This window comes from Trichomonas vaginalis, chromosome IV (assembly GCF_026262505.1).
Source record: "Trichomonas vaginalis G3 chromosome IV, whole genome shotgun sequence".
Classification (NCBI taxonomy): Eukaryota; Parabasalia; order Trichomonadida; family Trichomonadidae; genus Trichomonas; species Trichomonas vaginalis.
The window spans coordinates 34,033,352-34,048,179 of NC_067206.1; the positions used below are offsets into that span (position 1 = coordinate 34,033,352).

Here is a 14,828-nt window from a genome sequence, read left to right on the forward strand (position 1 = left end):
GGTCGTTGTTGAAATAGAAATCAATTGAATAGTTTATCATAGGCACTTTTTATTCAAACTTTTCATAAGTCTGATAGCCCACTTAATTAATTTGTTTTAATTAAGATATTAATATTAAATCCGATCAACTGGAAAATTGAGACGAATCTGATTCTTTTCAATTAGACTTTCGGATTTCAAAGTATCACTAAAAAGATAGTTGTCACATCCTTGCTCAATTTGTTTTAGGAAAGCAGATCAAGATCAGATAACTTTTTTTGCCAATAATTCTAAAGCAATCTAAACTTTAGATATGGATAAAAGATCATGTTCTTTTAGTAATTTATTTTTGTAAACGTTTATTGGAAGTTTAGGAAATCAAAAAGCATTTGGAGTTTTTCTATTATATAGTAAGATTGAGTTTATGGTTCCTGCGCCAGAGGTAAAGCAGTCTTACTGCAATATTGGGTAATATCTCAAAGTCCGCTTGATAGCCCCGAAATTTCTAAAATTGTATCTATTCATGAAACTATGGCGATACCAACTTATGAATACAATTTTTGGTTTTAATATGATTTGTCCAATAAGAGCTATGAAGAAAATTATATCATTAAGACAGAATCTAATCTTACGAAATTTGATTTAAGAGCTTTCAAAACAATTTTAGAAAAATCATATCGCATGTGATAGAATTTGATAAATGAACTTACACCAACTAAGAGAACAAACAAATTTCTAAATTATATCAGTAATTAACGAAAAATTAAATTTAAAACTATTAGATTTTAACTAAAGAAGGTACAGATTGCTGAATAAATAGAGTTTGAAATCCAGAAAATGATGATCATGATATGGGATAAAAAATCACAATTCACATGAATCTTCAAATCCTCCAGTAGAATGCTAATGATTAAAATACTGAGATTTAACAGATGAACATAACGAAACATCGCATTATGATATTCATTACATCTACAGCTAGCTTTAACTATCGAAGATATATGATTAAATAAGGATGTAAATCAAAAAGAGAATCAAATTGGATACATGTGGTTTAATGTTTCATATCCTGTTTTTTTAAAAAGATATCAATGCTCATATTGAAATCGTACCAGTATTTACCACAGGTAAAAAAAATATCAAAATCTTACTAACACAAACAGATTTAAAGTTAAATAGTCAACAACCATATTGTAAAACCATTCATGATTTTTTTTTCGATATATAACTTCTTTTAATACAAAGCTAACTCTTCAAGTTCATTCGAGCAATGATGAACTATAATGAAGATTTGTAGACAAAATCACTTTAGGATGCAGAAGTAAAACTAAAACAAGATAAAATCGTAGTAATATTTAACCAAGAATCATGGAAAGTTGATTCCTCACTTATCTATTGCTTCAAAAGTACTTATTTCTCTTGCATTATAGTTACGTGCATTCCAATGTAAATAATAATAATATTATAGGAATGAAATATTTGATGATTCTGATTCAGTAAAACGCCTCTCTGGGAATTTATGAGGAGCTTAAAAAATAGCTATTTCGTTTAAAGAGTCAAGTTGTGTTTTTAAACGAGGGATGTGGACAAATGAAGAAATAAAAGAAAAAAAATATTATTAGTGCATATCTTATAATCCTTTGGCGATACCTTTTTCTTGGGCCTAATTAGGTGAAATGTGAAATGCAATTTTTACTCCAAATCGCACTTTAACCCTAATAGCTCTTGTGTATCAATGCTAAGTATTACTTATATAGAACACTAGAATGTGCATATTATAAATAAATTTGTTATTACTCATTAAAGAATCCTCTTATCCTTTCCTATATTTGTTGGACTGTTCACATATCATGTTCATGTTGTCAGTCTGAATTTTAATGTTGATTATATTTTAAACTTGCTTCCGCTTGAAAATACATCATATTCTAATATTATCCTATTTTACAATATATCCAAACAAAAACACAGCTAAATAAGTATATCCTAAATTATTATCATTCATAACATAGTTATTATCTCTGTATCTCTTCTTCTCTATATAGTTTCATATGTACAAATGACATCTTTTAACTTTTATTTCTTCTAATTATAATCATGGATTGTAAAAAGGGGGGACTTCGTCGACCACAAAGATATCGACCAAAACTGTTCCCATTATGCATGACATATGAAGTATAGTAATAGTGTATATTGACTCATAGAATGGCTTTCGTTTAATTTCGAGAAATATTATGATCTTCTAAAATATCAATATTTTACTTGATAATGCATATTTTTTATCGTATTATGAAACTTAAACGTAAAACATGGCTCATGAAGAACAAAATTCGATGCTAAAAAAGTAAATTGTTTATTGATTAGGGTGCTTTCAGGTATTTTTTGAAGTAACACTTTATTCATTTTTCTTTATATATCTGTATATAAATCATGCACAAATAAGGATTTATAATTAAAAATATTTTTCGAATTGAGTAAATAAATCGTTAGATCTTAGATTTTATTAATCATTTCTTCTTAAAATGAGATTGTAGTTATGGTAACTGTATATGAGATTTGGAGTATTGTTAAATTGCGCGAAATGTTGATAAGTTTCAAAAACGATTTACAGTATGTTTAAATATATTAGAATTTAATGGTATGCGATAACATCGACTGCAAACAATCGATATTAAGTGATTGATGAAAATCGATATCAATATTTAAAATTTTCGAGGCTTTTTTGACTAAAAGCAATTGTTTTGGACACTTAGAATGAAGTTCTCCTTAGAGAATTTCTCCAAATTTTTTCCATTTTTCCTAAATGTTAGTCACCGTTACGGTTTTTTCTTTTTTTGGGGGCTCGCAAGCTCGCCCCCAAAGAAAAAACCGTAACGGTGAGCTCACATTTCGGCATAGTTTAAGTCTAGGTTTTGCATTTTAAAATGTTTGTTACCTTATCTTCTTTTAAAAAGTGGCAAAAATTTGTTTGAAATTTGAAAAAGATATTTTTATTTGCATAAATGACATTCAACTAAGCTGTAGCATGATTCTTTTGCATGCTCTAGTTTTTTTCTCAGTTCAATCTCCTTCCATACTCTTGCTTGTACCAGTAAGATCGCACCAAAATTCTCAAAAATTAAGATCTCCAAATTTTATGTCCAACTCCAATTATCAAACGCCCTCATTAACGCCACTCATAGCCATCTTTCATGCATGAGAAATCGTTATTAGAAGATTTTTTACGGCTAATTATCTGATTCAATTCAGATCAATACTCAAAGCCCCATTATTTATTTATAAATCCTTGTTTGTCGCCTATGCGAATAAAAATTCTTTTTATATTTTAAACAATTTTTTTTCACTTTGGAAGGAGAAAGGTGACTAACATTTTAAAAATGCAAAAACCGACTAAACTATTTGAAAATTTAAAATTTAGAGCAAAACAAAACATTTTTATTGTGTTCTAAATCGCTAAAGCATTTTCATTTTTGTTATTCTATTATTTTTCTACTAATATATGTCAATTTTACAACAGAATCAAATAATTATTTTTCAATGATATAGAAAAGAAGTATATTTCCCAAAATTATAAATCACCAATATTTTGCTATCAAATATAGTATATAATTCTATATAGATAACCAGCCATTGTTAGTAATATAAAATTATTTCTGATTCAAATGAAGGAATGGCTTCATAAATTTTAAAACCATAGTAAATATCTAGAAAGCAATCAATAATATCATGATTTTATTCACAGATGAGTCCAAGATATATATTGTGATTTGCATTTCGACAATAAATCTAAATACATGCGTATTAAACTCGCATATTTAGACCTCTTATCATAATCATGTTATCAGTTAGTGACTATTGCTACAGAAAAAGCAATATAAGATCTGTATCTCATAATCAAACGAAAGTTAAGCTAAGATATTTGAAATAATATCACCCGATAGTATACATAATACTACACCAGAATGACTAGTCAATCTGTTGTTTCAATATCGTTATAAATTTATAATGCTAAAATAGTACTTTGGTTATCATCAGTAATATGTAAGGTTGCTACCATTGTAATATTTCGACAAAATAAAGGTATCAACTTTAGTGCAAGATATTATGAGTTGAACATCGAATAAATGTGGGTGTTGAATTAGAAATCGAGGACTTCATAATATGGTATTCTTCCAAAATTGATATGAAAAAGCTTTCGATTGATAAAATTACAGAATATCTGACTTTTATCAAAAAATCACAAGAAAATCAGATAGAATTACCAAACCATGTAATTAATATCAAGGAATTTCTACAAGATATAATCAATTTCATTGGTACAAAATTTTTTGATATCGAAATTAAAAAACTCATTGAATTCTGCAGAGTTGGCGTACATCAATTGCGTGATAACAAGGATTTCATTGATAGAATAATATCTCGATGTGAACAACTTGGTTATTTTCAAATGCAAGCACGCATCGATCATTTGTACGACTTTTTGCTTGAATTAATCAACGATTGCAACATTTTTGGTTATTTAATTAAAAAGATCGATATTATGAAAATAAAACCATCAGGAATGAGCAGTCTATTGAATTTGGTCACGAAGAATGAGTATAAAGAACACCACATAGAAATTATAGATATGATAAACAGGTTAAATTCGACTCTTAATCGAAATCCATTTGTAATTCAAACAGAAAACTCCAATTACCAATCATTCGTTTCAATTGCATGCGAAAAAAGTCAATCCAATCAAGCAAATGGAATTTCTATTAAGAAGTTTTTAGATATCTTCAAAATTCAAAACAAATTTGATGATATTTATAATTTCCTTTCGCAGAGAGCAGATATGAAAGATGAATCGACAATAAAAGTTGCATGTACAATCGGATTATCAGAAATCATTGATGATCAACAGAACACAATTCTTCTTTCTGCATGTTTGAAGAACAATTACAATCTTGTCGAATCTCTTATCAACAACAAATGCAACAAAACAGCAATTAACAAAAATAAAGACAATGCAGTTCTTTGCACATCAATCAGTGGCAGCACAAAGATATTCGATTTTCTCATTAAAAATGGCTTAGATGCTAAAATATCTAACGAAATCACAGGGAGAAATGCCGTTTTAACAGCTTGTGAAAGTGGAAACTTTGAAATGATTAAGCATCTAGTATCTCAAGGCTTTTCACTTTCAGACTTAGACAAAGAAAATCAAAATTGTATACTTCTAGCTGTTTCTTCTGGTAATTGGGAAATAATCCATTATTTAATTCAAAATGATGCAGACCCATCTCTACATTCATCAAATAATGACATTCCTATTTTTAGATCCGTAAGGCTTGGACATCTTGAGATTTTCCAGAATTTACTTATATATTGTCACAATTTTGATCCAAATGCTGAAGATGATTTTCTTACAATTGCAATTTCTCATCAAAGATACAAAATAATAAAATACATTATCGACAAAAAATTAGTTAGAATTAAAGAAAAACATAAAAATTTAGTTAAATCGTATCTTTCGAATTGCGATTCTCTTGAAGAAATAGAAACCATAAAGAAGATTGACCCAATTTTTTCAAGCAATTATAAAGCACAGGAATCTACTAAATCTGACGCTAATCAAAACGAATCAGCATATGTTGATATAAATCTTAATGAATCAACACCTGCTGAAACTATTCAAAACGAATCAACACCTGTTGAAACAATTCAAAATGAATCAACACCTGTTGAAACAATTCAAAATGAATCAATACCTATTGAAACAATTCAAAATGAATCAACATCTGCTGAAACAATTCAAAATGAATCAATACCTGCTGAAACAATTCAAAATGAATCAACATCTGTTGATATAAATCAAAATGAATCAATACCTGCTGAAACAATTCAAAATGAATCAACACCTATTGAAACAATTCAAAATGAATCAACACCTATTGAAACAATTCAAAATGAATCAACACCTATTGAAACAATTCAAAATGAATCAACACCTGTTGAAACAATTCAAAATGAATCAATACCTGCTGAAACAATTCAAAATGAATCAACATCTGTTGAAACAATTCAAAATGAATCAATACCTGCTGAAACAATTCAAAATGAATCAACACCTGTTGAAACAATTCAAAATGAATCAACACCTGTTGAAACAATTCAAAATGAATCAACACCTATTGAAACAATTCAAAATGAATCAACATCTGTTGAAACAATTCAAAATGAATCAACATCTGTTGAAACAATTCAAAACGAATCAGCATTTTCTAATCAAACTCAATCACAAACATCCGACACAGAACAACCAAAATCATCAAAATCTAGTAAAAATAATGACAGCAAAATAACTATTGATTCATGGCTATTTAAAAGATCAAAATATCGAAAAATTTTCTTCTGTATGATGACTTTAATTATACTAATATTTATATTGATTCATTAATCCAAATTGTAAGTAAATTATTATTGCTAAGTTTATAATATACTAAAATACTAGTTTTCATCTCGTAAATTTATGAATCTCAATTTTTTTGAGAGTATCTGAATTCATAAAGAATAATCATAAGCAAAAAATAATTGATTTCTATATGAATAAAATAAATCAAAAATCAAGAATTCTTCTGGATTCGGAACAATCATCATCAAATTATTGTTTATCATCTTGCAATTGCATTGATCTGAAATTATCAGAGTCTTTAACATTGTCTTGAGGAACTTTCTTATATGGCAAATACTTCAATACTCTCTCATGGACTTCATATAAATTTGAAGTATTTATAAGTGATCGGTGAAGTGATTGTGAAAGAAAATGACTTGACTCAGTTCAAACTTCTATAGACACCATATCTGTGAGGTTTTGCAAAGAACGAAAGAATGAAGAATGTTTGGAAAAGTGTTAATTTATCTTCAATTTTTTTTGTAATCTTTGAAGAAATATTCGAATTCCTCGTTTTTCATTCTTTAAATCAAACAACATCTTGGCGCTTATTAAACATTCTTAATTCTCCTGATCCAACAACTATATATGCTATTTGTTCATTTTCAAATAGAGCAAATGTCAGATCTTATTTTAAAAAGTGACAAAATATAAACTTTTTATTGATTCCAAAATTCATTTAGTTCTACAATAAATGTAAAAACATTATCATGTACTGACGGAATTCTTGAGAAACAAGTTATTGAAAGTCAGTATACAACAATTATTATTGACAATAGTTGCAGAATTTTATCAACGCAGTGCATTGACTCTTCTTTTATAACAAATGTTACTCTATCTGACACAATTGTTGAATTACAAGATGACCCAATCATCAATGCTCCTATTAAAGAGATTTTTTTACCTAAGTCCGTCAAAATTATCCACGAATTGGATCCTTTCAATGCATTGAGATCGCTCGAAAACATCTTTGTTGATGAACAGAATCCATATTTTACTTCATTAGATGGTGTATTATACACAAAAAATTTCGAGGAAATAGTTCATTATCCATCAGCTCGAACTGCAAAAGTTTTTTATTTACCAAAAAATGTTAAAATCATTAGAGACCAATCTTTCTCATACCAATCTTATATAAATTCGCTAATATTTCAAAATGAAATTACCGATGTTACTCAATATGCTTTTACTAACTCAAATAATTTACGAAATTTTATTTTTCCTTTAGGAATTTCCCTTCCTGCTGCAATTTCGGATATACTCAAAAGTTACACTATTTCATATTATTCAATTGAAATACACACATGTCCAGCCTATTGTTATAGATATTTATTTGATCTTAACATCCTAATGAGTATATTTATTATTATTTCATAAAGAAATAGAAATAAAATTAACTTAACTAATGACTTACTCAATTAATATATCAAAATTCAAAGAATTTTACTTATCAAAGAGGATGCTTAGACATCTTGAGGTTTTCTAAAATTTTCATTTACAATTGATGGTTTCCTTACAATAGCGATTTCCCATCAAAGATCCAATATAATGATAATATATTCTAGACAAAAAATCATTTAGAATTAACGAATAACATAAATATTTAGCTAAATCATATCTTTCGAATCTCAATTCTCTTGAAATAATAGAATTTCAAAGGAAAAATAGACCCAAATCTTTCAAGAATCTGACACTAATCAAAATGAATTTCTTTTGACATTAGTAAAAAAATCAGCTTAAAAGTAGTATATATAACGGGTTGTGTGACTTTTTTTGTAAATGTAAGAATTCATACAATATAGAACGATTTTGTATCATTTTTTTTAACATATGAAGTAAAAAATGTATGATTCTTACGGTTTTTATTCTTACGTTTTTGAATAAATCAAGATTTAAAAAATTTTCAAAATTGTAAGACATTTACACTCAACCCATACATAATGTAATAAAAAAAATTAACATTGTTTAAATCCTGAATGGAATCAATGAAGTCATAATCAAAGACCTCATAAACGAGTAAAAAGAAATTGAAACTAATGATTATTTGAATTTATGAAATCAATTATTTGATTCATTCTTTCTTCAATCTCTTCTATTCTTTTTGTTAAATCATCAATTTTCATTAATGAGGTGATTCTTGATTGAGGAATAGATTTCAAACTAACCACCCCTTTTATTTTTGAAATTTTGAATCCATCAACTTTAAACATTTTATTCAATTTACATGTTGTCAATTCTTCAAATAATTTTTTATTATTAGCATAATAGTCATTAAATTCTTCAACAGATGAAAAAATTTTTATTTCAGTAATTGGTTTAACAACGTTTATTTTTTGTTGAACATTTACACTTTCATTTAAATAGCTTCCTTCTGTTTCATTTATTTTTAAAATCGGTTTCATGAAGAACTGATGAGGTCACCAGGTCACCAGGTAATTTAACTTCTCTGAAAAAATGTGACAACATGACATTTTGACAACAACATAGGAGGATGGTATTTATTCATTATTTTTGAAGAACTGATGAGGTCACCAGGTCACCAGGTCACCAGGTAATTTAACTTCTCTGAAAAAATGTGACAACATGACATTTTGACAACAACATAGGAGGATGGTATTTATTCATTATTTTTGAAGAACTGATGAGGTCACCGGGTCACCAGGTAATTTAACTTCTCTGAAAAAATGTGACAACATGACATTTTGACAACAGGAATGAAATTTGATGTAGCCCAAAAATAAAGTTAGTTTTAAAATTATTTTTATTTTTTTATTCCTATATAAATGACAGCAACAAACAACAACAGCAACTATATCGTTTCTGATGAAAAAGTTATTGATTCATTAGTTGAGGAATTAGCTGAGGAATTAGTTATGGCAGAAACTAAAACCCTCAACGAAAGAATTGGTGAAAACAAGATTGATTTACATAACTACCTCAAATACGATGGAGGAAGAGGAAGGAAAACTGGTATGGCTTTATTAGTAAATAAAATTTCGAATTTAACGATTATAGATGTTGATATCAATAAATCGTACAATGATGAACTTAAAGAAACAGTTAGAAAAGACATTCTATCAAAACTTTCGGATAAAGATGTTATCGTTAAAACCGCTTCAGGAGGTCTTCACATTTATTGCAACACTAATTTCTTCTATGCAGTTTCGAACAGAATGATTAAATGTTATTCCTGCAATGATTATGATATTGACATAATGACTTCTATTGATGATTCAAAATCATTAGTGGTTATGGCTGATTCAAGAGTTCGCAAGAATGCAACAGAACCAATCAATACATACTCATTCATTCGTGGAAGTTATGATTCAACATTAACTAGAACAGTGAATGATATATTAAATGATTTGAATATTAAGAAGAGTTAGAGAGAACAGAAAGAAGAAGAATAAAGAGTATAATGAATGAAAACAAAGATGTAAACATTGACGATAAACTAGCTCAGAGCATAGTTGATGGCATCTGTGATTTTGAAGTACATAATGACGGTGGAAACATGGATTTAGAAAAAGAAATAACATTATTCACACTGTTTCAAGCAATTAATTCGTTACCTAATCATTTGATTAATGAAGCATACGATAACGTTTATAACTTCTGCAGTTTAACAGAAAATGCAAAAAGTAATTTTGAAAAAGCACGTGGTAGATATGCACATTTAATGACTTCTCCATTTGTTTTGGCGAAGATTCTAAAACTATATCAAAAGGAATATTATGATGAATATGTTTTGCCTTTATTACGTAAGCCAAAAATAAAATTTGACATCAAACTTGATGACTCGTTTTTGATAAAAGATATTAGACGCAAGGCTGAAAATCATCAGTATAAAAACAGTTCTGAAGTAATTGAGGATTTATCACGTGTAATCCGTTTCGTAGATTGTGGAAACAAATATTTCATTCAGAAAGATTACAACATACACGACAAAATGAATCAAATATCATTCGTTCTTCAATCAAACATGAAAGAGTCACTTAAAATGATTAAATTATTTAAAGAAGAAGGTAAAACAATAACAGCATGGGATGTACTATTAAATCAATTGTCTTCATTAACCGTTAAGGGTGTTTGCTTTAAATCTGATTCCCCCGATGTTTTCTCAACGTTTCAGGGTTATAAATACAACATTCTTGAAAAGCTTGATTACTCAAAAATTGAGATGTTTATGAATTTCATTAAAGAAGTCATTTGTGATAATAACGATGAAGTGTATAAATACCTTCTCGGCTGGATTGCATCAATGATTCAACATCCTGGAATCAAGAATGAAACAGCAATTATTTTGAAAGGACTTCAGGGAACAGGTAAAACAGATTTACAGACATTATTTCTGAACTTCTCGCTGGTTATTCATGCAAAAACATTACTGAAATAAGTGAGCTAACGGGTAATTTCAATTCAGTAGTTGAGAATAAAATGTTTCTTGTACTTAATGAACTCAAGAATGTAGGTGAAGACAGACTCGCAAACTTCAACGCTTTGAAATCAATTATAACGGATAATGAGATAAGAATTAATGAAAAGAATCAACCCAGAAGAACTGCTCAGAACGTTGCAAACTTCATTTTCGTAACTAATAACGTTTACCCTGTCAAAATTGAAGTTGGAGACAGAAGATATGTAGTTTTAAGAGTTAATGGTAAATTTAAGGGTCAATTTGATTACTTCAAGAATTTGATGAATTCATGCACAAAGGAATTTTATGATAATTTACTGACGTATTTTATGCAATATGACCTTTCATCATTAATGTACGAATCATCGATGACTGAAGCCAAACAAGATTTAATTGAATTATCAACAAATCCTTTAGATGTATGGATAAATACACATTATGATGAATTGTGTGCAGGTATGACGTGTAAAAATGCTCTATTCTGCAAACCATCAGACATGAAAGACAAGAATTTCCAAATGAGTATTAAGGATAAATGTGATAGGAAACAAAGAAAAATAGATGGTAAACAGACATGGTGTTATGTTTTGAAAGAAGAAATGAAAGGATTATATAAACAGGTTGAACCAAACGATAATGATGATTCATTTACTGACGATGAAATACCTGTAAATGATGCTTTATAAAGTATGATTGGAATTTATTTTTGTCATCCTCCTATGTTGTTGTCAAAATGTCATGTTGTCACATTTTTTCAGAGAAGTTAAATTACCTGGTGACCTGGTGACCTCATCAGTTCTTCAAAAATAATGAATAAATACCATCCTCCTATGTTGTTGTCAAAATGTCATGTTGTCACATTTTTTCAGAGAAGTTAAATTACCTGGTGACCTGGTGACCTGGTGACCTCATCAGTTCTTCAAAAAATATGAATAAATACCATCCTCCTATGTTGTTGTCAAAATGTCATGTTGTCACATTTTTTCAGAGAAGTTAAATTACCTGGTGACCTGGTGACCTCATCAGTTCTTCAAAAATAATGAATAAATACCATCCTCCTATGTTGTTGTCAAAATGTCATGTTGTCACATTTTTTCAGAGAAGTTAAATTACCTGGTGACCTGGTGACCTCATCAGTTCTTCAAAAATAATGAATAAATACCATCCTCCTATGTTGTTGTCAAAATGTCATGTTGTCACATTTTTTCAGAGAAGTTAAATTACCTGGTGACCTGGTGACCTCATCAGTTCTTCAAAAATAATGAATAAATACCATCCTCCTATGTTGTTGTCAAAATGTCATGTTGTCACATTTTTTCAGAGAAGTTAAATTACCTGGTGACCTGGTGACCTGGTGACCTCATCAGTTCTTCAAAAATAATGAATAAATACCATCCTCCTATGTTGTTGTCAAAATGTCATGTTGTCACATTTTTTCAGAGAAGTTAAATTACCTGGTGACCTGGTGACCTCATCAGTTCTTCAAAAATAATGAATAAATACCATCCTCCTATGTTGTTGTCAAAATGTCATGTTGTCACATTTTTTCAGAGAAGTTAAATTACCTGGTGACCTGGTGACCTCATCAGTTCTTCAAAAATAATGAATAAATACCATCCTCCTATGTTGTTGTCAAAATGTCATGTTGTCACATTTTTTCAGAGAAGTTAAATTACCTGGTGACCTGGTGACCTCATCAGTTCTTCAAAAATAATGAATTATTGAATAACCTAGTAGCAGTGAAATAAAATTTTGTTATCAGTTATTTTATCATCGTTTTATTAAGTTCATCTTTAGTTAATAATTTGAATGGATTCGCTAATGTTCCACCTTGAGTCACATCACCTGCCCTGGCTAATTGTGAAGAACCTGGGATAAGTACTCCATGAAATGATTTCATTGGTATCATTAATTTAGAAATAGTTGGCTTAATTAATTTTGTCATTTATGATAAAAATAAAATTGCATAATTTAAATTTTTCTTTCTCATTTTCTCATTTTTCATCCTGTTTTGGTTTCAGTAACTTTTCAAGTTGTTGTCTTGTCAGTAACTTTAATTTTAACTTTGGATCAAATATTGGGTTTCCATCTTTATCTCTTCCAATAACACCATATGGTAGAATCTTCATTTATACTAAAATAAAAATTTAAATTATGCTGTTTGCTCTTTTGAAGCTCAGGACTTTCAGTCCGTTCTAAAGTTTGTTTTACAAACATTGAGCGTTCATTGAACTCTATACCATGCGTAAACTGTCATGTAAGGTGGCATGTATTCTTTACTTTGTCCCGTTGTTTGTGTATATCCTGAAACGAAATGTGTATGGTTTCCTTCTCCCTGAGTGTCACTCCAGTAACAATTTATAGCAAACTTAACGTCGTCTTTAACATCATATCCTTTACCTTTTGTCATTCCTGATCAATCCCAATATCTATGCTTATGCCAACCTGCCTGAGATGTACTTAAATCTATGTAGTGACTGTGTGCAGGTAAATTTTCACCTGAAATCGTTTTACTTCCACCTGTTTCCTTTGAAGAGTTTGCACAATACAAAAACCTGTCGACTATTTGTTCCCATGCACCAACACCAAACATTACTTGAGGACCTCTTGCATCCATAGATGTATAAATAGAACCTACTGGGTTCATTAAATCAAACATATGAGATATTATAGGATTGTCTATTTTGAACTTAAAATATAGTGCAACTATTTCAGGTTTCTTCTGGTTTGTGTCAGAATATTTTTTATAATATAATCTTATGTTTTCAGGGTAGGTAAAATCTTGACTATAATATTTATTTTTGTCATCTGTATAATAATATACTATTCTCGTTTTTTCTATTGCATTATATCTTTTATATCTATAATAATCTAAATATAATGTTAGCTTTTGTTCATCTACATGTGGTGTTCTCTCGTCATCTCCATAGTCATAATAATATGGTGCTGGAGCTGGGTGAGGCAATGTCATATCTGTCATTTCATAAACTCTTAAATATTTCTTTTGTTCGTCTCCATATAAGTTTAAGTAGCAGTTGTTGTCTATGGAACTTTAACTTGTGTACCATTATTCTTTATATAGCTTACATACATTTCATTGTTATTTTTCGGAATGAGTTTACACCGTGCACCATTTTTTAAGGACTGTACAAACTGCCATCTAAAATATTTATTTTCTTCATTGACAGAAAAGTCACCAACAATAGTTTCAATATTTTTTGTTGTTCCTATCAAACTTTGGTATATTTCATTGACATATTCCTTATCTGCTTTAAGGTCTAACTCATCATTAACATAAGTTTTATCTGCTTTAAGGTCTAAACATCCTGAAACCCATCCTGTATCAGCTTTAGTTTTTAAAATCTTTGATGTCCATTCATGATACCATTCAACCCTTTCTTTAATTTCATTATCTTTTTCATCAACATAAACCAAATTTGCCTTCTTCATTAATTCACCGTTGACATATTCATTATCTGCCTTAAGGTCTAACTCATCATTAACATATTCCTTATCTGCCTTCTTCATTATGTCATTAAGGAAACCTTTTATGAATTCCTCATTTAAACTAAATCTTCCAATCTTCAAAACTTTAGGAAATGCATTTAATGCGTAATATCTTTGTTCTTCTGGTGGAATTGATGTTATATCATCCGTTATTCCTTTAATTTTTGAATTCATAAATAAAATTTCTTTTATATTTGATATCACTACACCACCTTTGCAAACGAATTCGAAATAGTCATTTTTCAATACTATCTCCAAATCTCCATATTTCAACCTTTGTGTTTGTTCTGCTGTCTTTGAATTATATGCATATATGGCGTATGTAATGGTCTGAAGGACCTGGGTGCTTTGCGCCTTAAGTTGCTGTGGTTGCTGTTGTTTAATCATTTATTATGATTTAAAAATATTTAATCCGTTATCTCATCAGCTATTTTTTCTATTTGAAATTGCCATAATATTTCATTCATAAATTCTAAATCACAATCAAATAGGTCA

At 29.0% G+C, this 14,828-nt stretch overlaps 4 protein-coding genes across 4 annotated transcripts, besides 1 other annotated feature; 2 read left to right on the plus strand and 2 right to left on the minus strand.

Annotated features, from left to right (window-relative positions):
• Positions 1-4,159: 4,159 nt before the first annotated feature.
• TVAGG3_0218340 (ribosome binding protein-1 family) lies at positions 4,160-6,586 on the plus strand (the record flags this gene model as incomplete). The annotated part of the gene is made up of 1 exon (XM_001307662.1): positions 4,160-6,415. The coding sequence occupies one exon, from the start codon at positions 4,160-4,162 to the stop codon at positions 6,413-6,415; it is 2,256 nt and encodes a 751-aa protein (XP_001307663.1).
• A 2,224-nt stretch (positions 6,587-8,810) lies between these two features.
• Positions 8,811-14,828: part of a mobile genetic element that runs on past the window's edge.
• TVAGG3_0218360 (uncharacterized protein) lies at positions 10,847-11,512 on the plus strand (the record flags this gene model as incomplete). The annotated part of the gene is made up of 1 exon (XM_051226886.1): positions 10,847-11,512. The coding sequence occupies one exon, from the start codon at positions 10,847-10,849 to the stop codon at positions 11,510-11,512; it is 666 nt and encodes a 221-aa protein (XP_051111872.1).
• TVAGG3_0218370 (phage tail repeat-like family) lies at positions 13,243-13,806 on the minus strand (the record flags this gene model as incomplete). Its single annotated transcript, XM_051226887.1, has 1 exon — positions 13,243-13,806. One exon carries the CDS (start codon positions 13,804-13,806, stop codon positions 13,243-13,245), a length of 564 nt encoding a protein of 187 aa, XP_051111873.1.
• TVAGG3_0218380 (uncharacterized protein) lies at positions 13,869-14,720 on the minus strand (the record flags this gene model as incomplete). The annotated part of the gene is made up of 1 exon (XM_051226888.1): positions 13,869-14,720. One exon carries the CDS (start codon positions 14,718-14,720, stop codon positions 13,869-13,871), a length of 852 nt encoding a protein of 283 aa, XP_051111874.1.